Source organism: Stegodyphus dumicola, chromosome 7, assembly GCF_044657685.1.
Source record: "Stegodyphus dumicola isolate Sdum_Otavi_A_Nest chromosome 7, ASM4465768v1".
In the NCBI taxonomy this organism is placed as follows: domain Eukaryota; kingdom Metazoa; phylum Arthropoda; class Arachnida; order Araneae; family Eresidae; genus Stegodyphus; species Stegodyphus dumicola.
In genome coordinates this window covers 185,004,429-185,030,160 of record NC_140774.1, presented here as the reverse complement: position 1 = coordinate 185,030,160, position 25,732 = coordinate 185,004,429, and the positions used below count along the sequence as shown (strand labels likewise).

Genomic DNA, 25,732 nt, shown 5'->3' with positions numbered 1-25,732 from the left:
TAATTTCAGAAAGACAGTTTGGTTTTGTCCCTGGTAGGTCAACAGAGGGCGCTCTCTACCGGGTGGTTGATTTTATAAGATATAATAAACCTAATTTACACGTCGCGGTGGTCCCCGTCAATATTTCCGAGGCCTTTGACGCCGTTTCTTGGCCTTCTCTTCTTTCTTCCTTGTGTAATTTTGGTATTAGCTCAAATAGTTTCGGACTCATTAGGGATTTTTTCAATGATAAGGATTATAATCTATAAACCGAATAACATGATTGAAATTAAAGGAAGTATCTTCAAGGGTTGTCCACGAGGATCTTGTAGTGCTCCACTGTTCTGGGGCCTCATAATCAATAAATTTTTAAAGACAGACTTTGATTCGGTGGTCGATGTGGTTGCTTATGGGGACGATTTGGTTTTCCTAATTACAGCTGAATCATTAGAAAAAGTTGAAAATAAATTTAATAACGTTATGAAAATTTTTAATCAATGGTGCTCTGAGGAGCAAATGAAATCAAATGCTGCCAAAACTAAATTTTTGTTTTTTCCTAAGTCCGGTCGCCACACTCGGCCCCCTAGATTAAGATTTAACGGTGAAATTTTGAAAATCAATCAGGAATTTAAATATTTAGGTGTTTATTTGGATTCAAAACTCAATTTTAATTATCATCTTAATTATATTCAAAAACGAACTGACTTAATTTTAAATTTTTATAAAAGAAATTACCCATCCAGATATTGGATGGGTAATTTCGGTAAAATATCGTTTCTTTTATTCAAGATATTTGAATAAAAGAAACGATATTTTAAGACTTCTTTATAATAATGTTTTTATATCCATTGTTATGTATGGAATTACGGCTTGGGGTCGCAGGGCAGGGGAGTTACTACACTTACGTACGAAACTCAATTCCATTCAGCGGAGCTGGCTTCTCGCGCTCACCCGTTGTTTCCACACAGTTTCGAGTGAGGTGCTTTGCGTCCTGGCGGGCACTCCGCCTCTCTCGATAATCTACAAGTTTTATTATGATAAAACTATATTAAGAAATAATATTTCGGACTTATTTAACTATGATGAAATCCCAGTTTTTGCTGACTCATTTTCTGTCTTTAATTTACATGTGATCCATCCGGCAAACGGTATTTCTATCAATTATAATATTTATGATCCTTGTTTAACGGAATACCAAATTTTTACTGATGGATCGGGTTATGAGGGCGGGATGGGTTCGGCTTTTGTTGTATATTATTTTGATAGTGAGATCTATCACTATAAATTGGGCCTTGAAAAACATAACTCTGTTTATCAAGCCGAACTCATCGCCGTCCTCTATGCCCTTAAATGGATATTGAAAAGTAATTTTGCAAGAAATTCTAACTTCCATATTTTTACAGATTGCATGTCTTGTTTAAATGCACTTTATAATGCAGAAAATAATAATGGTCTGATTATCGATATTAAAGATCTTTTCCAAAAACTATCCTTATCCTTTAATACTAAGTTTGGTTGGGTTAAAGCCCATATCGGAATATACGGTAATGAGAGAGCGGATGTGCTCGCAAAAGAGGCTGCCATAGGGAGTGTTTCGGGAATGCCTTATGTTCAGGATTAAAAAAAAAATAACAACTAAAGTTATTTATTCGTTTTATTTTAAGCAATGGCAGTTACAATGGAATTCTTCTGAAAGGAAAAGTCGCTATTTGAAACATTTAGAACTGATTAGGAAAAAAAAATTATCTTTAATGATTTTGAAGTTAACCAGTTTCTGACCGGACATGGGCGTTTCCCGGGATACTTCGCTAGGTTTAAGATACAGAACGACGATAAATGTAAACTATGTGATCTGTTTGGTGATGCTAAGCATTTCCTCGAGGTCTGTCCCTACTTTGATGGCTTAAGAAACAATACAAATATTGATTTTGAAAATCCCTTTTTATGCTATAAAGATTTCGCTCAATTATGTAAATCTGTGATGAAATTTGTTGACGGTGAGCGCCGGGAAGTGGGAATCAGTGTATGATATTTGCATTTTATTGTGTCACTAATTGGTATATTTTAATAATTTGTTGTTACCAATGTTTGTGTTTGTTATTCGCTTTTTTGTTTTTGTCTTTAGTGTCTGCTCTTGTCTAAATGTTTGTATTTGTTCCTTTTCTTCACTTTTATGCTTATAATTATTATTTACACATGATTATTCTCATTTAGATATTTTATGTTTTATTTTTTCATTTGTTGAAATGGGCATGGCCTGTCATGACCATAAGACCAACTTGTTTGGTTAGGCGGGTCGGGCTGCTCCCGCTACTGATACTGATACTGATACTGATACCGAGTATGGGAAGAATTTGATTACCGTGTAGGTGTGTGTCGTATGACCAAGGGTATATATACATATTGAAGGACTGTGATTAATGCATCAAAAACTTGCACTGTTGCCGCTGTTTGTGTTGTAAGATTTGCCAACATAAAATAATATATTGATTTATTATTAATTTTTAAAACGGCACCATTTATTTATAAAAAACCCTCCATTAAAGAGCCGCTACGCTTAGTTCTGCATAAATATGGGTTATTGAACATTAACTGAATAAAAGTTACCCAAGCATTAAGTTATGATAATTCAACATGACAAGAAAATGAAAAGGGATCTTGGGAGAGTCTTTTTAGGAAACCAGATATTGAAACTAAATGTGTAGAGTCATTACGTTAATTGGAAGCAGAAAAGATGAAAAACATGCAACCACCTTCGCCGGGAATCGAACCACGGACCTCTGAAATACCAGCTCAGTGTGCAGAACCACTACACCACGAAGGCACGCTAGGGAAGTGGGAGAAATACCTTATAAATGTACATTAAAAAAATGAATGATGAAATCAAAAATTTTAGTATTTAAAGGACATAAATCTATTACGATAAAAACAATCGAGAAGTGTATCAAAGTATGTAAAACTGAAACAAAGCTCTAAGGAAACTTTACAAGCTTTTCTCAGTTTTCGAAAGGAAAAGTGCTGAATTTTGAGTAAAGCATACATCCTTCATTAAACAATGCAAACTACTATTATGATTTATGTCAGAAAAGAGCCTCTTTTTTATAAACTACTAAAAACAGAGTATGTTTAAAGAAGGAAAAAAGCAATTAACTTGTGTGAAGCAATTATGAGGAAAAAAACGTTTCTCTTACACCAACAACACCTGAAAAGAAGTAAATTAAATGGAAAATTCATAAGCGCCATTTAGAAGGTATAATATAAACTTTCTTTCTTTTCACCATCGACGGAACAGCTGGCCCACTGGGTTAGGTGCTTTTCAGCCTGTTGGATCCCGTCGATGGAATTAAAAATAAATACATGAATAAACATACTTAAAGAGCTTAGTACTGTGTCCTCCGGGGACTGGCCACGAAACGAGGAACATTGAAGTAAGGACCAGAACATGGAAAGAAGGTGCATGGTGGGCACTGCTGAGACTAAGCGGAACACTTTTCACTGTTATCGTACATGTTAGGCATACGGTTATATTAAGGATGTGCTATAAAAATGTATAATATAAACTATTCTATTTCCAGATGACAGTTACTTTAATTGTTGGGATAATCATTCTTTTTACGTTGGATTTCAGTAGAAGTCCGATAATCCGGCACGTTCGGGACCGGCTCGGTGCCGGACTACCGAGAATTCCGGTCTGTCGGGCGGTAATTATAAGAACAATTAGGTTAATAATTAAACTAAAAATACAGTATGCAAATACATACAACAAAGTTTATTTTACATTTCATATAATGTATGTACACGTACTGTAAAACATATTTCACTTAGATTTAAAAAAGTCACGAACGTCTTTGTATTTTTCTGCAGAGTTTTGGTTTGCTGAAAGGGTTTCTCCAGTTACATCAAGTCTTCGAATTCCATGCCGAAACTTAAAGTTTCTGAGCCAACCATCAGAATAATTACATTCACTTTCAGCAACTCCTAAATCTTGGCCGAATTTCTTTGCCTTTTCAACAATCATTGGCCCTGTTACGGGCTTTCCTTCAGAACGTACTGCACTAAACCATTTGAACAATACACTATCTAGCTGTTCCAGTTTTGGTTTTTTTAATGTTTGTCTAGAAGCCAATTTTTCAGTTGTTACCGATTGAGAAGCAAACTTCATTAGTTCATCTTTTTGTTTTTTAATGTCATAAATAGTTGATGAGCCAATATTAAACTCATTCATTAAAACATTTCTATTCTCGCCTTTTTCTAGCCGTTTGATGATTTCTAGTTTTTGATTGAGAGTCAGTGTTACGTGTTTTCGTTTCTCTCCTTTTGAACTCGAAGGCTTAGGTTTTGAAAACATGGTCACTGTACAGTTAGAACGAAAATCACTTTTTTTATAAACAGTTTCAAAAGTTACGTTTACTGCGATGTGAAAGGACACAAAACAACAACGCACACAAAAAAAAATGGCGAAGACGCTTCGTGATTGATTAACGGAGCTGCACTGCACCTGAATTTGTTGTGACAGCTGAGACTAGCCGGCCGCTAATTGTTTCCGAACAATACCGAGCGCTTCCGGATGATCTCGAACTACCCCAAAAACTTCCGAATAGCTCTCGGGCGGTTTTATTTGCTTTAAAGACACACTTTTGGAGAAAACCAAAATTTGTACAATTTTCCGGAGCGATGCCGGACTATCGGACATTCCGGACTGTTGGATGCCGGGCTAGTGGACTTCTACTGTACTACAGTTGAAGTTCACGCAAAAACAAATTGTTACGTAAATACGAAAGTAAATTAAATAGTTGTGAGTTAAAGTTTTAATACTTTCATTATAAAGAAATGAAGACCTTTCTCCGAAGTGATATTGCGACGTATTTAATCATTAAGTACTACGTTTGGCAATCGGAAAATCCGGTATTCGAGTACAAGCAAGGTGTAGTTTTCCGAAGAAAGTTCACAGAGAAATGTTGATGATATAATTCCCTATGGTTTATTTTCTTAGGAATAATATTTATATTATTTCATTATTACTTCAGAGCTTGTTTCAACAAGTATGGGCTGCAGATGATTTTGAAATATTTAAAAGAATGATGACTCAGAAGAATCTTGAACTCCAACTCCAGGCACTTGAATTCTTGACTCAGAAACGTGGATCAGTTCCGAACTGCATGGAGCCGAATAACCCAGCGAAAGATGACGAAAAAGCAATGGACGAAATCATCAAGTAAGTGTGTTTTCATTCTTATTAATAAGAATAAGCCGTCCAGACGGTAGAGTAGTTAGGGAAGCCGACTGCAACATCGAAGGGCTCGGGTTCGATTCACTTAAAAGACATGGATGAACCGTATATTTCGGGGTATAACGGTTACGCGTAATACGCCGGATATAAAAATAATACATTTAGAAATAAGGAGAAGAAAAGCATACAGATACTTAATAGGATCTATGTGATTAAGTTTAATAAGAAATTTAATACAGGACGATAAACGCATTTTTATAAAATTTAAGAATGATTTTAAAAAGAATGCAGATTAGCATTTTGGTGTATTGTTTTGTACGTAAAATTTGCATACACGAAAATTGACCTTTTAGAAGTCAATGGCCAATTTCTATGTAGGAAACTTCTTTACGAAACAGCTATGAACTATAAATTGTTGCCAATCCAAATATTAACACTTATATTAGGACTACGTCGTTATTATTACCTTTATATCAGTGTATTTAATTTAATTGCCAGTAATAAGCTTTTATATTTACAGCATGCTTATAAGAAATCATCATAAAAGGGGAAAAAAATCAGTTTATTTTTAACATGGAAGGAAACATAGAATGTAACCTAGACAAACTCGCAATTTATGGTAGCTTTCTTTAATTTCTAAATTGCACTCACATCAGTTAGCACTAAGTGTAAATCTGAGCGAAGAACTCTTGCTTATTATTCTCATGTTACGTCTAAATTATCTGTCAAGCGCAATGATACAGCATCAGCGCGAAAGCCTAAAATTTTCTGCCGAGTTTAGTTAGGAAGCAGAGATTACAAAGTCGGTAAGAGTTTAAATCAGAATTTATTTTTAAACACTTCCGCAAGAGTTCGAATTTGTGATGCGTTTTTGCATAGTGTTATGCTTTTTAGATGATATCTTCTAAATTTTGCTCATTGTCTAGCACTTAGAATTTTAAGTTGTAAAACGCTTTTTCTTGCATCACCACAAGAAGGTATCAGTAAATGCTTAGTTACTGCTTATCTCTCCTTATTGCTATGTTAGTAGAGATAATTGCCAACTAAATTTCGTTCAGGAACGTTATAAGCTTTATATACCATTAGGCTAATGAGAGTAATGTGAGTGTCAAGGCTTCACAGAATCAGGCATTTGTAAATGAATTCCTCATATCCGAGCATTAAATTACGATTTTAAATTCTATAAAATCGTTACTACGTGGAACTGAAATCACTAAAAAATGAATTAAAAGCAAACCGTTGGCTACTGATATAGATTTAAAATACTTTGATGTTACTGCCAGTACCCGCGTGTCATCGCTAACTCAAAGTAACACGATAACGATTTTCGAATTCGTGCATTGATCGAAAGTTATTCCAACCCCACTTTCGAACAATGTACGGATTCGAAAATCGTCATCATATTATTTTGGGTTAGCGATGACACGCGGGTACCCAAATCTTGCAAAATTCTTCGAGTCTGGCCTGAGTCGACAAGTGAGACAACACAACAGCAATGTGAATCAGGCATGAAGCAGAATGATAGACCACCAAGTGTATTTGTTGTTTTTATGAAAATGTTCCTCACTATGATTGTACAACAAGAATGTACTACACAAATTCAGAGAACAAGTTGGATTAATTATATACAACATAGTGTAGAAAAAAAAAGGAGCTTTAATTGGATATTGAATTAAAAATCTATATGAGAACATTAACTTGCGTTTGTTGATATGAAGATAAAAATTCAGATCCGTTAAACGGGGCAGAAAATTCAATATGAGCAAAAAAAGCATGGAGTATTTTAATTGATTCTCTGAAAATGTCGAATGACATCACAGTACAATATCTTAATTTTCATTCAGCTTGAAGTAAATAAATAATAATAATAAATAAAAAAAACATATTCTTCATTTTGCTTATCCGACATCCTGGGATAAAATTTCTAAGAAAAGAGTAGAACAAGTTTTAACTGTGAATGGCTCAAAAGAAGAGTATAGTGTTACGAATTTGGTATTTAAAAAGCTAATGTTAGTTCAATTATAAATTAAATGGTTTTATTTCTCGCGCAGTGCAGCGCGTGACGAATATGAAAAGAAAGCTAAGCCGGAAAATTGAAAATACAAGAGCGCGTGCATTAAATAAATAAATATCTCTTTTTGATTTCGAGAAAGTACTGGAAAATTCTAGCGCGTGATTTTTAAAATCTTATAAAAGGAGGAAAACATCTCAGTTCAGAGTAGTTGCTTAGTTTGTTGTTGTTTAGAAAACTGCCGTTGTTGATTATAGCGAATTCGCGGATTAGCGTTCATTAGCTGTTTTGAATTACGTTCTATTGTACATTTCAGTAGTTAAAAGATAACTACTGTGAGATATTGTAATACTGCATGATAATTTGAGAAAATTTAAGCATTTTTGTAGTGATAATAATAAATTTTTAAACATTTTTCATCGGACTTGTGCATTCACTTCATAACGAACCCGTACGCACGCAACAATTTTTGATGTCAGGAGTGGGGTTCGAATGACAATCACAAGAGCGATGGAAGAGCAGTTAAGACAGCTGATATCAGCCTTTGCTGCATTTAAGGAAGAAATGAAATTGGGCCAGGAATCCGTTAAGGAAGAGATGAGATCCCTTAAAGATGAGATGAAAGCAGGTCAGGACGAAATGAAAAGAGAAATTACCTGCGTAATAGAAAATAAATTTAAGGCTATGGAAGGCAGAATAGACGCGGTTGAAACTAAAGTTGGACAAATAGAAGAAAGAGTTTCTTCGGTAAAAGAACAAGTAGAAGAAAGAATTTCTTCTGTAAAAGAACATATAGAAGAGAGAGTTTCTGCCGTCGAACAACAAATTGATGATAGGGTTTCTGCTGCCGTCGCCAAAGAAGTTGACAGCCTAAAGAAGTGCATAGCGACGGCAGGAAACAATTCTGAAGGTTTCAAATTTTTATCGATGCCTGCTCGTTCCGTTCTGAAACTATCTACATATGATGGGAAGACCTCCTGGCAGGTGTATAGGACACAATTTTCTATCGTTGCGGATGCGAATGGATGGGATTCCCAAGCTAAGGCCTGTCATCTCGCCGCTTCTCTGAGAGCAGACGCAGCGGATATCCTGCAGACGCTTCCCGAAAATTAAAGGCTAGATTTCGAAGCTCTATATATCCGGCGCTTTGGAGCTGCACTTCGGCGAGAAATGTTTAAAAGACTACAGCAGGCTTCAATTATAATCTCGTCAACAGAAGCCCACCGAATCACTCCAGGAACTCGCCACGGATGTTGAAAGGCTGTCCCACCTCGCCTTTACGGAGTGCCCGAGAGAAACGAGGGAAATCCTGTCGCTGCAATATTTCATCGATGGCATCCGGGACCCTGAAATACAGAAAGCACTGCGAATGGCGGATGTTAAAGATCTAAAAAGTGCTCTGTTGTATGCCATGAAGTTCGAGACAGCCCAGCAAGCAACTAGTAGAGATCGTTACCCAGTTAGAGCTGTGCGAGTCCATGAGCCAGTGGATCAACTGATGGCTCGTTTAGATGATTTAGCCAGACAAGTCGACGCTTTGATACGGAGTAGGAGAGAGAAGAAAGTGGCTCTAAGGTGTTGGAGATGTGGTAGTGAAGGTCACCTAAGACGGAATTGCAGAACATCCCAGGGTACGGAATATAAAGCAGATGATTTTACCAGACAAGTCAGTGGCTTGAGACGGAACAGAAGTGAAAAGAAACTAATTCTAAAGTGCTGGAACTGCGGAGTTGAAGGCCACATACGAAGAAACTGCAGAACACCCCGAGGTACGGAAAATAAGACCATTTCCCAGCAACGACGCAGTAAACAAATTAGTGACCATATCGAAGAACGGAGGTTGCCAGATAATGAAAAACCTTGTTTTAAAGCGCTTAAAATTTATACACTGAGTGGCAACAGTAACGGAATGTCCATTAATGGGAATATCGATGGAGTTCCTTGCAATATCATCATTGACACAGGAGCTAATGTTACCATCTTTAGGAAAGATTTAGCTGAACAGTTTAAAGATAAACTTATTTGGACGCCATCCTGTGTTACCCTTCAGACTGCGTCTGGTGATAAGATCGACATAACTGGGAAGTTAAACGTAAGCATCACGTTTGGAAGTGCCGCCTACCATCACACGGCTTATGTGGCGGATATCACAGATCCATGCATACTCGGATTGGACTTTTTAAGGAAATACAATTTTTCCTTAGACTTGAAAAACAACAAACTGCTTTCAGCATCTGATGGCATGACTATCCATCCTCAAAAGGGATCCTCGCCTGGAAATGTCATCGCCTTGTCCGAAAGATCCAGCTCGGGAAGCTGCCAAAATCATACTAGGGTTGAAAAGAAACGCAAGACTACCAGCTATTCTCCATCCCCAGTTGCTCTTCGGCCGAGGCCTTCGTCTGCCTTGTGACCGCCTGTTTGATCCCCATACGGATGCGCCTTCATCGCCTGAGGAACACATCCAAGATGTCCAGGCCCGTTTTGAAGTGATGCACCGTTCCGTACGAAAGCGAATGAACTTGGCGACGGAGAAAGTGAAGACCAGATACAACACGAGAGCTACTGGAGATAGATCCAACAAAGGAGACAAGGTGTGGTTGTGAAACCCGATTCAACGAAAAGGACTCAGGCCTAAATTACAGTCACCTTGGGATGGTCACCACACAGTCCTAAACAGGCTGAATAACCTCGTAGTTCGGATCCGTAAGACTTCGAACTCTAATCCTAAAGTCGTTCTTTACGACAGGTTAGGTTAGCTCATTACTATGGCCATAGTACGTAATGTAAATAATTGTAAATAGTGTAAGACCATGGTCCTTTTTGTTCCTAAATGTGTATTTAGTATTTGATTTGTATTTTGTATTTGATAGCATTTGCTTTGTTTTATTTATTGCATTTATTGTTCATGTTGTTTATTATTGTAATGTAATGCTTATTAATGCATTTACGTCACAGTTGTAAGTTTGGCTTCCTGTCCAGGGATTGTACTGCCCGGGACGTGCAGTCCTTGGGAAGGGGGCAGTGTTACGAATTTGGTATTTAAAAAGCTAATGTTAGTTCAATTATAAAGTAAATGGTTTTATTTCTCGCGCAGTGCAGCGCGTGACGAATATTAAAAGAAAGCTAAGCCGGAAAATTGAAAATGCAAGAGCGCGTGCATGAAATAAATAAATATCTCTTTTCGATTTCGAGAAAGTACTGGAAAATTCTAGCGCGTGATTTTTAAAATCTTATAAAAGGAGGAAAACATCTCAGTTCAGAGTAGTTGCTTAGTTTGTTGTTGTTTAGAAAACTGCCGTTGTTGATTATAGCGAATTCGCGGATTAGCGTTCATTAGCTGTTTTGAAATTACGTTCTATTGTACATTTGAAAGTTAGACAAATTTGAAAGTGACAGTAGTTAAAAGATAACTACTGTGAGATATTGTAATACTGCATGATAATTTGAGAAAATTTAAGCATTTTTGTTGTGATAATAATAAATTTTTATTCATTTTTCATCGGACTTGTGCATTCATTTCACAACGAACCCGTACGCACGCAACAATATTATTTAAGAACATAAAACATGTCCTTTTTCTTCGAAATCCCACTTTATCTCATATCGTGAATCTCGTATCTTCGAATCCATTTTATCTTATTTATTAATTAAATACCCATCTTTTAATTTATAACTAGCAGGCTGCAGCCAAAGCAAAATTTATAAATTGTATGTACACTTGAAAATCAAATGTATAAAAAACATTTGAATATGAAAGGAATCAGTTCATTTTTTCCAAGCAACAATCAATTCGCAAATAAGTTTTTTTTTTTTGCCCAACCAGGAAACAAACCTTTTGACACTTTAGGTTGATATGTATACGTATGACCTCATGATATAAATTTAATGTTATACAGCAACTTTTTCTCAATATCAATAAAAGAATTAACGTGGCAATAAAATATCGTGTCAGTTATCCTGACCTGAAACAAAAAAGTTGCCAACAGCAGCTATTCATTTAAAAATGCTGACATTAAAGAACAATTTTCGACATATAGAGGCTTCACATGCAATCACGTGTTTTCTTCAACATCAGAACACGGCCTTATGTAATAATAAAAATATATTTAACGTTTGGCAGAGCTGTTTTTATTTCATGCTTTGTAAAACTTACAAATTTTTGATTAACAAACTCTACGATTTGAAAGCGAGCAGTGGCAACACGTTTCGAAATAAAGCAGATTTATATCTCCAGCGCGCGATACTGTTGCCACTCGTAAACGCGAGTGCGAAAACTAGTATTTTCAGGGGTTTTAATTAGTATATCTCTGCTGATTAATCCACTTTTTTCCTTTCTGGCTCAAAATCGACGGCTAGAAGTGGATATCACCGTAAGAAGATGGGAACAGTCGAATGGCTGCCCACGAATTTTTGAAATCGGTAATAATATATTTAAAGTTTGCCAATGCTATTTTTATATCATATTTCGTAAAACTTAGAAATATTTTACTAACAAACTCTAAGATTTGAAAATTAGCAATGGCAACACTTAAAGCTTCGAAAAAAAGCAGATTTTTATCTTCAGTGTACGAGACAGTTGCCACTCAGAAAAATAAGGGCGAAAATGAGCGTTTTCAGAGTTTTTAATCCAAAGGGTCAATTGATCCAGAAGGACTATTATTTCCCTTTTGGCATTTTGCGTCGAAGACTTGTTTTACTTTTCAACTTGTTGCCACCAAATATTATCGCCTTGTATTATTATATTTAAAGAAATTAAATGGTGAAAAATCTGCATGAATGTAGGTATGTTTCTTGCATTGTGATAAAACAGCGGTACCTAGAGCCATCAAAATTTGAATAACGTAATCTTCCAAAGAATATGAGCATGTGGAAGCCCTAATTTGAATTTAAAATTTTTTTATTATCGATTTCATATTTTGTAACACTTCAATGAATTTTTGATTAACGAACTAATTGCTATTGAACTGAATTTTATGATTTAAGTGCGAAGAACATGATGTTTAATAAATAAAGGTAACACGCAAAATGTAAAAAAAAAAAAAAAAAAAAAAAAAAAAGTTTCTTTGGGCGTAATTTAAAATCTGAAACCTTTAAGATTTAAAAAAAATTAAATTAATACCTGCATTAAAGAAAATCGTACGAAGATGAGAATGGTTGAAATGGCTTCCCACGAATTTTTGGAATCCGGGGGACCTCTTTCGAAATTCAACGCCCCACCGTTTCGGAGAAGATGATGCTACAAACAAACAAACAAACAGGCAGATGCGCACAGATATTAATAGCATAGAGTGAGAGTTCTACACTATGGTGGTTGTTTCTTGTTGATATTTCTTAAGTTCCACATGTTACCATTTGGGGCGCCACTAACACATTAAGCTAACGTTGTGTGGTCTTTCGCATTTCAGCACAGAATAAATCCAAGATCAAAAGTTATTTCTTTTAAGACTTCCGTAATGAGTTCTACAACGTAATTTCAATATCTATCAGTATTAAAAAAATGTGTGATTGAGATTAATTTATTAATTCTCTTCACAAGTCTTAAAATTTTCCTTTAAAAGTTTTAGCCGGAATGAGAAATCATCTGTGCCATTGCCAAAATTTAAACTTTGTAGAGCAGGAACTTCCGATTGCTAGCCATTTGTGGTATCATGGCCCACCAGCGGCCGAACGGTAAAATCGCTGAACACTGGTAGTTCGGTCCGAGGTTCGAATCCCGCGAACGGGCTGGCTGCATGGGCGTTTTCGTGGTTTTCCCCATATGTAACGTGTATACGAGCCAGTTTCCCTTAGAAAGTCTTCCACGAAGGCATCCCTTCCCTTAGGCAGATAGCCTTATTGTGCTTTGCCGTATTCTCAATACACCACACCACCATTTGTGGTACCAATCACACCACGGAAGGATAGAAAGCGGAAGGAGAAAATTTTTTACAAGCTGATTCAACGACTTAAATTTCACTTAGCATATGCTATGCTTTTAATCAGTGTAATAAAGGTTCTCGTACAGAATAATAAATAAATAAATAAAAAACTGTAAGTTTTTCAGATTTTAAATTGCGTCGAAAGGGGCGTTTTTTTAACGTTTTGTGTGTTACCTTTACTTACTAAATATCATGTTCTTTGCACTTAAACCATAAAATTAAGTTCAATAGCTATGCCGCAAAATAATTTTAAAATGAGTCTATCTTTAGAATTTCCGATACACAGTTCCGCGCGCTGGAGATAAAAAGGTTTCCACCCCCATGTAGAGTGTTACTGTTACCGTGAAAGACCGAAATTGGAGAATGTCGACTTTCACCGGAGAATATCAACATTCACCAAATACGTCGGTGAAAGACCGAATATTTCACTACATTCTTGTATATTAGGACCCTCACCGGTGTACGTCGAAAGTCGAAAAGAGAGGTCATAAAGGGCCATAATAGTTCAAGTTGTTGCAATAAATAAGATTTGAATCACATAATTTAGTAAGTTTTTTATTACTGTTATTTTATTTTCTCATTTAGAAAGTACTGTATAAATTAAGTAAGTTTTTAACTTCTATTATTTTCCTTTCTCATTTTGAATGTATTGTTGTTTTAGGTTCTCATGTTCGTAAGTTCTTATTTCGGGTTTCAAGTGCGTTTATTCGCGACTGAATTACGGAGAAGAAAATATAATACTGTTATATGTTTAACATTCGCCATTTGTACATGGTAAATGTCGACATTGACCGGTGTTAAGTCAGAAATAAGAGTATTTGGAAAATATTTCGGACATATACCGAGAGACTATGTGAATGTTGACATTCACCGGTGAAAGTCGACATTCTCCAGATTTCGGTGTTTCACCGTAACATTACCATTGCTCGCTTTTAAATCGTTGAGTTTGTTACTCAAAAATAAAGTTTTACAAAATATGAAATCGACCATAAAACAAATTCCAAATTTCAATTTTGGTCTTCCACCTGCCCATATTCGTAGGAGGATTACATCATTCAAAATTCGATGGCTCTATGTACTGTTGTTTCATCATAATGCGAGAAGTAAACATATATTTATGCAGATTTTTTTATTATTTAATTTATTCAAATATAATGCAGGACTCTAACATTTGGTGGCAACAGTTTGAAAAGTGAAACGGACATTTATAGTGATTCAACGCAAAATCGCAAAAAGAAAACAATAGTCCTTCAGTCCATTGGACTAAAAACGAATTCTGCATTAAGCAATTGCAAATAAATGTAAAATTTGCTGTATATATTTTATCTTTTGTCGCTCGTACTTCAAAGCTCTCTCTCTCTCTCTCTCTCTATATATATATACATATGTATATTGATTTTTTTTCCAGAAAAGCTATAGAGGATGTCAAAGAGTCCCCAGATGCTGAATCTAATAAAGTGACTCCGGCAGATGCTGCTTTGCAAGAAAAGATGAAACTGGAAGCTCAAAAAGAGAAAGAACTTTTAGAGCAGGTGCTGGATTCTCACATTCTCTCCTCTTTTGCATAAAATTATTATTGCTATTATTTCCACTCGAAAGAAAGGCGAAAAGTTTGAGGTATGCAGATGTAAACAGACGCATCACATTAATTTTACCATACCTGTTAGAAAATTAATTGATCTTGTTTTGTTTATTTACATTGGAATTACTTGAGTAATGTTTTTATTATTCTGCTTATACTTAGCCTGTCCATAAGAATAACTTAACAATTAATGTTTATACAAAGAATGTGTTAAAAAAGGAATTTTTTATTCTGTTACTTTCTAGTCCTTCCAAAGAGTAATTTAACAATTAATATTTTGGATTTTAATTATATGATATAATTTTATTTAATATTTACAAAGAATTAATTTTTAAATCTACAAAATCAGTCGATACCTGCAGTTTCAATAACTAACATCTGTAACTAGTTATGCTAAAATATTAATAGCTTATATTTAAGTTGAATACACTCTGAGATGTTTGTACCTGTTGGAAATTCTTAACTACTCTTTTGTATCTATTAGCAATTATTAGGTGCAGTCTTAATTGCGGTTGCTCGAAAGATAAGTGCTAAGATATTAAGCGAAATTCATACAACATTTATTGAGCAAAATATTAGGGAATTTTTGGAGCAGGAATTATTAAAAAGCGGCTGGGATTTCCGTGGGATTTAAAGCACGGATCTTTTAATTTGTAGCTGGATGTTTTAACCACTTACACTACAAGGGAGCACACATCGGAGAAGGGCGATAATTCTGTATGATTCAGGCACAACTGTAGAGATATTAGGTTATTTTGAAGCAAGTGTACATGAAAAATGAGCAATGCCTTCCCCGGGATTCGAACCACGGACCTCTCGAATACGCACTGAGTGTGCCAACTTTTACGCCATGGAGCTATGCTGGAAGGACCTTACACGATAAAGTTTTTTACGGTTGTTAAACACATAAGAAAGGCGAAGTTTAATGGAAAACTGCAAGATAATAGCTATATTTAATAAAATGTGCTAAATGCTGCGCGTAGTTAATGTAATTGCATATTTTCTGTCCTCAAACCCTCATGAAAATATTCTCATCTTCAAAAGGCGTTGCAAAAATAGGGAATAGGGACCCAATCTAGAGATTGCAAAAAAGTACTTGTATTTTATGGTGCTACGTGCACTTTCAAAACATAGCAGAGCAATAAAAATCACGTTTTCTTTCAAATAGCTGCATGGATAATGAACATCGGTTCAAATCACGCATGCATATTTGTGATTTGTGTTTATGGTGAAGATTGCCTATTAGAAAGATGGCAGGAGACAAGTTTAAATGAAATACATTCCGATGACCTCATTGATCACGTGACTTACGTATATCTTTTGTAAACAAACAATGCAAATGATCTCAGAGATCACGTGACTTATGTATAGCTAATGCAAACAAGCAGGGTCATTCTTCCTCTTCTTCTCTTGCGGAATGTATCTCATTACTGTATATCTTTATGTTATATTCTATTTTCGCTGGAATTAATGTGATTAAGAAATATTTATTTATTTAATTTTCTAAATTTAAATCCAGTGCTTTACATAAAAGATTAATTTTTTTAAACTCAGAAATCAGCCCTTCTAATATAATAAATTTAATTTATGAGCTTTCCGATAATTGCATTAAAATAGAATATGCAGTTTTTTTTCTATCGAATTGCATCTTACTATGAACATATAATTCTAAATTCATTTACGCTGCTACCTTAGTAGAAACATTAGGTTTTTTGAAGCAGGAGACATGGGAAATGTACAGTACCCTCGCCAGGCCCGCACCTTGGACCTCTCGAATACGCTGCGAGTGTGTAAACATAACCTTACATACTCCTCCTTTTGAAGGGCTCCTGGGGATTAGGGGACCCAAGCGACAAATCCTGGTGGTGAAGAATCATCATCCAGCATCTTTTAGCTCGGGCGCCACTGTAGAGCGTTAGGTTATTTTGAAGAAGGAGTGCATGAGAAATGAACAATGCCGTAAATAGTTATTTGGGAACGAAAGGACTGAACAATATATTCTATAACATTGACTGTGAACTGAAATGTGCTCTAAGTTATTTGTGATTAAGTTTTTAATTGCCATAAAAATAAATCTTAATTATTTGAAAAACTCCGTGGTAAGCCAAACATTATGACCGCCAGATTGATTGCATTGAGGGCTGAATTTTGGCTAGAAAAAATGAGCTAATATTTTCAAACTGAAGAACTACGCTGCAATACCAAGGATTAAATTTAATAATAAATTAATAAAAGTATTATCAAAGTGCTCGTTATTTCAGACTTTTCTAGCATTTAATAATATTGCTGTGTCAAACTACTGCCAGTCCTTTTCTTTTGGGGATATTTCTCACTACACTTTCCCACTTCGAAGAAAATAATGTTGCATTAAAATTATATTTCTTTAGTCTCTCGATCTCATGCTCATTCTGAGCAACGATTAATCACGTGAGCAGGGGCAAATGCAAACGCAACTGCCGATTCTTCAACCTACAACTTGTTGCTGTATGTTAAGTGAGTTAGGTCTCCGCTAATGATATCATCTCAAACTTTTATTTGAAGTGAATTTTTTAAAAAATGAAGTTTTTCTTCCAATATATATACCACTTTTTCCCCTTTATAATACAAAGTAATGGACATGTAATTTTTTATCAACCTGCATGCATATAATACATGTATATTATGTGCATATATATATACACTTTTAGACAAAAAGCAACGCACCAAGAAGGACTTATCCTAATGGGACGAAAATCGGTAGAAGTAATGTACATGTACAGAAAAACAAATGATTACAGTTTGAGAAACATTGGATGATTTATTGAAGTGACAGAGCTTCACAAAGTGAAAAAGTCAGTAACGCGTTTGTCCACTTCTGGCCCTTATGCAAGCAGTTATTCGGCTTGGCATCGATTGATAGAGGTTGCGGATATTCTCCTGAGGGATATCGTGCCAAATTCTGTCCAACTGGCGCGATAGATCCTCAACATCCCGAGCTGGCTGGAGGGCCCTGGCATGATGCTCCAAACGTGCTCAATAGGAGAAAGATCCGGCAACCTTGCTGGCCAAGGTAATGTTCGGCAAGCACCAAGACAAGCAGTAGAAACATGTGCAGTGTGGAGACGGGCATTATCTTGCTGAAATGTAAACCCAGGGTGGCGTGACATGAAGGGCAACACAACAGGCCTTAGAACTTCATTGACGTGCCGCTGTGCTGTAAGGTTGCGATTGATGACAACCAAAGGGGTCCTACTATCAAATGAAATGGCACCTCAGACCATCACTCCTGGTTGTCGGTCTGTCTGCCGAAAGACAGTCAGGTTCGTATCACACCGCTGTCCGAGGCGTCTCCAGACTCGCCTTCGCTGTCATCGGGGCTCAGTTCGAAGCGGAACTCATCACTGAAGACTATTCTACTCCAATCAGTGACATTCAAGTGCGAATTAGCCCGACACCACTGCAAACGGGCTTGACGTTGTAGAGTTCAATGGCAGTTGGCGCAAAGAGTGCCGTGACCTCAGGCCCCTTTCTATGAGCCGTCTATGAATGGTCCTTGCGGTCACTGAAGCACTAGTTGCACGTACAATCGATGATAATGATGCATCTAGGGCTGTGAGTGCCGCTCTGACGATTGCTGGGTCTTCACTTTCTGTCGTTTCTCTTAGGCCTACCGCTTCCTTCCTGACGCTGTATGCGGCCATGGTTTACCCATCCCTGCCAACATCGTCTAATAGTGACATCGCTCCTGCTCAAATGTTGAGCTATTCGCCTATAAGACCAACCGGTTTCTTTGAAGCCAACTACACGACCTCTCTCAAATTCTGAAATCTGCGCATATTGTTCGGGCACCTGTATGCGAGGCATAGTTACTGTCTACCAGAGTACACGGAATGAAATTTGTGAAGAATTTATGACCTGGAATCGTAATTTCTCCTCTTAAATAACCTGCCAGTTGCGCAGATCAAATGCGCTGTGGCGACAACCGTTCATTCATTGGCAGCCATAATGTAAAATTTTGTATTTTCCGTCGAAACCTGTATGCATATCAGTTTGTGTCCAATTTGCTTTATATCTTCTCGGTGCGTCGTTTTTTTTTTTTTTTTTTTTTTTTTTTTTTTTGTCTAAGATTGTATATATATATATGCATGTGAACTAGCGGAATTACTGGCTCAACGCATGGTGTGAAAAGGCTTCATTGAGGGGGATGGGAGTAGGTTTTTCGAAATCTCAAGCGGGCAGTGATTTCCTCATATTTTGATTCAAGGCGAATTGTGCAAACTTTTACAAAGCTGAAATGAAACTGTAGAACACTGTAGAAGTAACACAGCGCCATATGATGGTTTTATTAAGAAACTGTATTTTATCAGTTTTGTTCCTTTTCCAAAACGACAATCTTTCTGGGGGGGATATCTATCTATTTTGACTGATTTCTTCACCGTTTTCAAAATATTCTATAAAACGGATAGAGAGATGACACTTAAATTCGAATAAATTAGATAAACAAATAAATTTGAGAAACACATAATTCTGCTTTAAGTGTTTTACAATGGTATGGAAAGTTCTACAATGTTTTAAAGAGAAACGAACACAGCGTCATTTAACGGTTTTATTAAGAGCTGATAGCGAGAATGCAACAACGGCGACGTGATTTCAAAATTGAGATTGTGTAGAAATATTAATATTTATTTTTTGTAAACAAATATAAGTTCCTTGCTTAGCTTGTTTCAATACTAGCAAATGATTAAAAATTTTAAATATTAGCGACGTGAACCAGACATAAATGACAAAAGCACAACCTTCTAATATAAACACCTGGAGTATAACCTCTGTGGAGTGGTTTTTTTTCTTTGAAACCTAATGTAGTTAGTGAGCTTTCTCTTGTTCTGAAGGTCAAATGTGCAAACTTTCTTCGAGATGGCATAAAACTGCAGATTTGGAGCATTACACTCACAGAAAAAACAAAAACGGACACTCTTTTTAAATGATTTTAATGAATGTATTTAGTGTCATTTCATGAACCCAATTAGTAAATAATAATAACTGAAATGAGTGTGTGCTTGTTGCTTATAAATCGCTTAGTTTGTTAATTAATAACAGGATAAATTTTATAGATAAATTAATATCTTGCGATTTTCTGAACGACAAAACATTGCCCCGTGGAAGATAAAAGTATTTTAAATTAGGCAGAGACAACACATTTCTTTTAAATAGCTGAATTTGTTTATTAAATGCAAAAGATAAAATTCCGAGTTGCAGCACGCGTCTTTTATATCGTCATGTTCTGTGATTAAATTGAAATATACATATCTTGAGTTTTTATTAGTCGAACCTCTACAGGTAAGTACCAATTCTGCCCTCTGCTTTCTGCATGCCTTCATGGTGTAACGGATAGCACACTAGGCGCGTATTCGAGGTTCGAGTCCTGGAGAGGGCATTGCTAATTTTTTATGTCTCTGTTTCAAAGTAACCTAATGACTCTACAGTGGCGCCCGAACTGAAAGGCGGTGAATGATGATTCTTCACCAAAAGGATTTGGCGATTGGGTCTCTTAATCCCCAGTCGCCCTTTGAAAGGGGAAGTATACACTTTATCCCTCCTTTTAGTCCTTTTAGCATGCCTTCGTGATGTTAGCACACTCGGCGCGTATCCGAGAGGTCCAGTTCGAGATCCGGTGAGGGCACTGCTAAATTTTCGTGTACTCCTGCTTCAAAATAACAGCCTAATGTCTTGACAACTCCTCTGTTTTTGTTTCTGGTAAAACTTCCATTCTTTTGCGGGCTTGGGATTTCTTTTACGGCGTCCGTCGCTGCAAAATTCTGCCAAGCAAAATGCAGTGTCATCCAGAAATGGCATATGTCAAGGTAACAATGAATTAAAAAGGGAACTTTGGCTGCACTGCACGAGCTAATACAACAATAAACGCAAATGTATTTTGGTTCTTTATTTAGTCTTCATGTATATATAACAAGTAATACCAATAAACTTTTTCACTCTTTTTCATGAACCAGGCAATGAAACAAGCTGTGAAAGAATCGGTGCAAGAAAAAAATTCTGAATCGCCATTAAAATCAGTTGAAACTATCACTGAAAATAAACCAGTTATAGAAAATGGAAAACATGAAGACTCAAAAGAAGAACCCGAGGAGGAAATTAATTCTGAAGATCCTTCAAGTCCTACTCAAACGGAAGAAAACTCGGAGAAACCTACAGAAGAAAGTAACATTGGAAATCCGGAAGACACCAATAGTTTTTTAGCAAATTCAAAATTATCTGCTTCTGATAATCTTCCATCTGGTGATCCTAACCCACCTAAGACACTACCGCCATTGAAGACATACGATGATCGACCTTGGTCAGAAGGCGATTCTACAGTGTACGTCCAAGCGCAGGTAAAAATTTTTTTTTTTGAAGGGAATTCTTATTTAGTAGCACATGTTTTTGTAGGTCGCAGTATGAAAACATCGCGGTCCGAAACGAATTGACTATATTTCATATAGTTTTTTTACTGAAAACTGCTATGGGCTTCAAGTAAAATTTTACTTCCGGTTGTCTAATTTTACCGGAACTTAATTTGCTCTTTTTTATGAATTTAGAAAGCTTAAATACAAAAAAAAAAAAAAAAAAAAAAAAAAAAAATTTTTTTTTTTAGACGTTTGATGTAAGAGCAATGATAGATGAAAAGATCGTTGCATGCATACACGCAGACAGAAATCATTGTAAAAATAGTAAAATTACGTTTTGGGGACTCTAATTCGTGCTTATTGACTGAGAATTCACTACAAAACATTATCTCCATTACTAGAAAACATTATCTCCATTACCTATAGATATAGGTTGGCGAGATGTACAACATTCAGCAATCTAATAGGTTTTCTCCAAAAGTCTTAAATATTAAAATTGAAAACTTTATTAAAAACTGTTATGGGCCTTAAGTACCACTGCCGGTTGTTGCAAGTATTGTCGGCTTAAGTACAACAGTCGATACTTCAGTTTCACCCAAAATCGAAACAGCTGTTTCCATTAAATGGGCGACTTAGCTGGCTGGCTACGTAGTCTGCATTCTAAATCGTTCCAAAGATGTGGATAATGCTCTAGAGATGAGAACTTTTGAGCACTGCACTTTTGAGTGATTTTTACTCACGGGGAGTTGCGATGTCTTTCCAATGGCCCATTTAGCTGACTTCGGCTGGACCACAATTAAAAGCAGAAGTGGTGGTCATCTTATTATGGAGCCACCTAACAGGTAGGTCACCTTTGCCTCCTATGAAGGGACGGACGTTTACCACCATTACCTTCTCCTGGATTTGAACCCGGGTCCCTTGGTATACCAGTCGGAACCACTAAACCGCCTGGACCTGACAATTCCAATTCCAGTTTCCACTGTATACCGCGCCTAGCTTGCAATTTTAGCAAGCTTTTTGCCGGTTATCATGAAGTAGAGTGCTCTACAGCACTGAAAGTGGAAAAATTCATTAGTAGAAAATATATACCATGATGTTGAAGAAAGGGGAATTAAAATATAACTGGCATGAGAGAAAAAGTCGATCGTGAAGCTATAGAAACGTAGCTCGATAAGTGGCGCCATCTATCATGCCCTGGGAGAATTAGTCCATTCATCGTTCTGAAAAACCTGAAAAGAGAATCTCAGATTTTCAAGCATATTAATAAAATACAGTGCAAGCTGTAATTTTTCTTCTTGCAACTTCCTCTTCTTAAAAAGTTCAGTAATCTACTGAAAAATCCAGTTCCAGAAAATAATTCTTTCACAGGGTTAGAGTCCATCGTCTCAGGAGCCTTCTTAGCAGAATTTTGAGCCAACACTGCTGTTGATTTAGCTTCAAAGTTTCTTGGGCAAATTTTAGGATAAAAATCAGAACCTTTATAAGAAGAAACATAACTCTGTTTACGTATAAAACAGGTCGGTTTATCTTCATTGCGTAAATTACAGGTGTGGGTAAGATGGTCTTTGCCACATTTCATACACCTCCGAGAGTTATTACAAAAGAGCTGACAGTGCACAAAACGCTGGCGAAGTAAGCATATCATCGTGTTTGCATTAGAACGAAATCATCTGATAGTAACCTTTCATGTTGAAAGAATGGTTTACTTTTATAAATGCTTCTTCTGTCGTCGTTTCGTGTCAAAGACGCGAAGAAAACAGAGAGCTTGATTGCTGTTCCATGAGACTTCTTAGTAAACTGAGTTCTATCCCATTCCATTTTTCTCTATATACTGGGCATAACCTACATGGATTGCAGGCTTTTTGCCAGTTGCTGTAATCTAGGTGTTCCGTGAAAGTAAAAAACATCGTTGAACAAGTCCAGAGGACAGGATTTTAAGATGGAAAGAGAGTGACTACAATGTCACTATAGGTTTGAGTCATCGTGAGGTGGAGAGTTTGCATATTAGTAATCATAAAATAAATATTAATGGCAAGAGATTTCTTGATTAAATATAGATTATATACATATATGTAAACTCAACGTCTAGAGGATTTCTAAGCTGACGACACACATCTAGGTGACTAAATTATTCTATTCAGGTATTGCCGGAGCTAAATTAGTAACTATTTACAAATGAAAAAAATAATGATGATTGAAAGGTTACATCTTCGTTGATAAAATCATTACATCTTAGTCGAAAGCATAGCTGTTCTCCTTCGCTTCCATCTTTCGTCTCACGCGAGATACTCGAGTTGAGTTGCAGCACTCCTGCTATTCACATATATACAATAATACCGTACATACCCGCGTATAAGTCGACCCCCCTACTTCGACATAAAAAATTCGTAGAAAATAAGAAACCCGCGTATAAGTGGACCCCCCACTTCCGAAATCGATCGAGAAACTTCGAAAAATGTTTTTTAAGTACTACATTTATTCAAAATCATCTGAGAAAAAAAAAAGTAAATATACGATAAAAAATACTTTGGTAAATAAGCAAAATCAAAATCCTTCAACGTCCGATTCATGGTCAGATTCGCCAAACATTTCATAGAACTCTTCTGTCGTCATTGGCCAACATATCCAAAACGCAGGATAATTGCGGAAAAATGATCGTATATAGTAACCTTCTAGAATTTGTTCCGGAAAAGATTCATGTACGTAAAATCTATCTGCATTTTCCCTTTTTAAAAGTTAAAATAAATATTCAAAACTGTTCAGTTATTGCGTGGGCTATTTTTTTTTTTAATTTTGACGTATACGCCTGTTAACAAAAGTATTTCATGAATGAACAATAACTATTATAAAGACTTATACGTACGTAAAAACTATCTGCATTTCTCTTTTCTTGGCGTGTTGGCGAAACTTTTATTGCTCGATATTGATCGGTTGTTCGGGAGCCGAAAATTCTTTGGTTTCATCGAAACTTACTCTAGTTAAAGTATGAAACTCTGTGATTTGTTCGTCACATAATTTAAGTCATGAAATTACTTCAAGCAAGTGACTTATTTGATAAGTCGTCCAATTTGAGTGCGGGAAGAAACCAACTGCATTATATAAAGGCATTTTTGAACTTCCGATTCTTTTAATTTTTTATGGCCCCGCGTATAAGTCGACCCCCCACTTTGAAGTCTTTTTTTTGTCCAAAATATCTCGACTTATACGTGGGTATATACGGTAATTGAAATTCAGTGCCGAAACACAGCTTAAGTCCGAATGAGAGGTCACGTATGGAACTGACAAATCACTACCAACACTTTTATAGCTTTCAGTTGTCACCTGTCAAATCCACTTCTTTAGGGGTTGTGCGGATACTTTTGCTTGTTCGGATCCTTTTTAGTGTATGAATGCTTAAATACCCAAAAAAGCTTAAATACGGAAAACAGAAAATTTTGGAAATTTCGTATAAGAGCTATCGTGGACGAAAAAAAAACGTTCACAGATATACACACTGACAGACGGGCATACAGACATCATTGTAAAGATAGTAAAAATATATTTTGAAGATCCTACTTCACTGAAAACTTACTATCAAATTTTTGGACCGAAAACAATAATTTCCTTACTTGTAAATGTGTACTGGTTGACATTAAAAAAAAAAAAAAAAAAAAAAAAAAAAAAAAAAAAAAAAGTAAATTTCAATTTTCGAATTTTATTTTCCCTCCTAAAGACTATTTTTAATTCTGTAAGTTCTCGTACAGTAGTTATTTTCTTATTTGATTTTCGAACATTATTGCCAGAATCACAGATCTTAGAAATTATGTTATAATTCTAGGCAGCGGTATCTCCTTTGGAACTAGAACGTCGACAGAACTATTTACGTCAACAAAGAGATAGAATTTTAGCCATGAAACGCCAAGAACGTGCTCGCAGACTGTCCCAGAACGAAGAAGTGATTGCCCAAGCCAGACCCAAATCTGCACGAGCTGCACGAAAGATATTACGCGAAGAAAGTACTGACGTCGACCCTCAGACATTAGCCTTCAGGAAATCTCTGGCAGCTAAGCTCAGAAGTGAAGTAATAGGTAAAAGCAGTTTTTACCATAACAGTAGCTATAAGAACTCACGTTTTGGAAAATGGAGAATGTAGTGTATGTTTTATACAATATTGCTTCTTTATAAACTAGGATATGTGCTAGAATGAAGCCTACTGCTAAGGCTGTTATTATAAACCGGGAAAGTAAAGTATTACCCAGGGAAAAATCGAATATTTATAACCACCGAAGATGTAATCCATGGCGAAGCTTCAGAAGCCATTTTTAAAAAATTTCAGTAAATAAATTATGTAAGTAAAAGGCAAGAAACAACTTCGTGGAAAAAATAGATGATTCTTAAAAAGCTTAAAAAGTGAATACATACGATGTGTATATACTTATATATCACCCTCAAATTATTTATTTATCTTTTATGAAAAGTACTTCTTTAAAAAAGTTTTGAGAATTTTAGCTAACATTTATCGTTAATCTTCTGTGAAATTAGTCTTTAAATTCTGGATAACTGTGTCATTTTGACGTGGAATCGAAATCAAACCGACATCAATGTTTTAAAAAAATAAAAAGTTCAATTATTTTTTTTCCCTTTCTCTGA

At 36.0% G+C, this 25,732-nt stretch overlaps 1 protein-coding gene across 2 annotated transcripts in view; it reads left to right on the top strand.

The window, feature by feature from the left end:
• The window catches only part of LOC118196299 (uncharacterized), a 175,850-nt gene that overhangs the window by 125,175 nt on the left and 24,943 nt on the right, over positions 1-25,732 (top strand). For both annotated transcript variants that reach the window (XM_035367720.2, XM_035367719.2), the window contains 4 exons: positions 5,007-5,194; positions 14,550-14,673; positions 20,711-21,091; positions 24,921-25,170. In XM_035367720.2, coding sequence (XP_035223611.1) covers positions 5,007-5,194; positions 14,550-14,673; positions 20,711-21,091; positions 24,921-25,170 — 943 coding nt within the window. The remainder of the gene's footprint in view (positions 1-5,006; positions 5,195-14,549; positions 14,674-20,710; positions 21,092-24,920; positions 25,171-25,732) is intronic.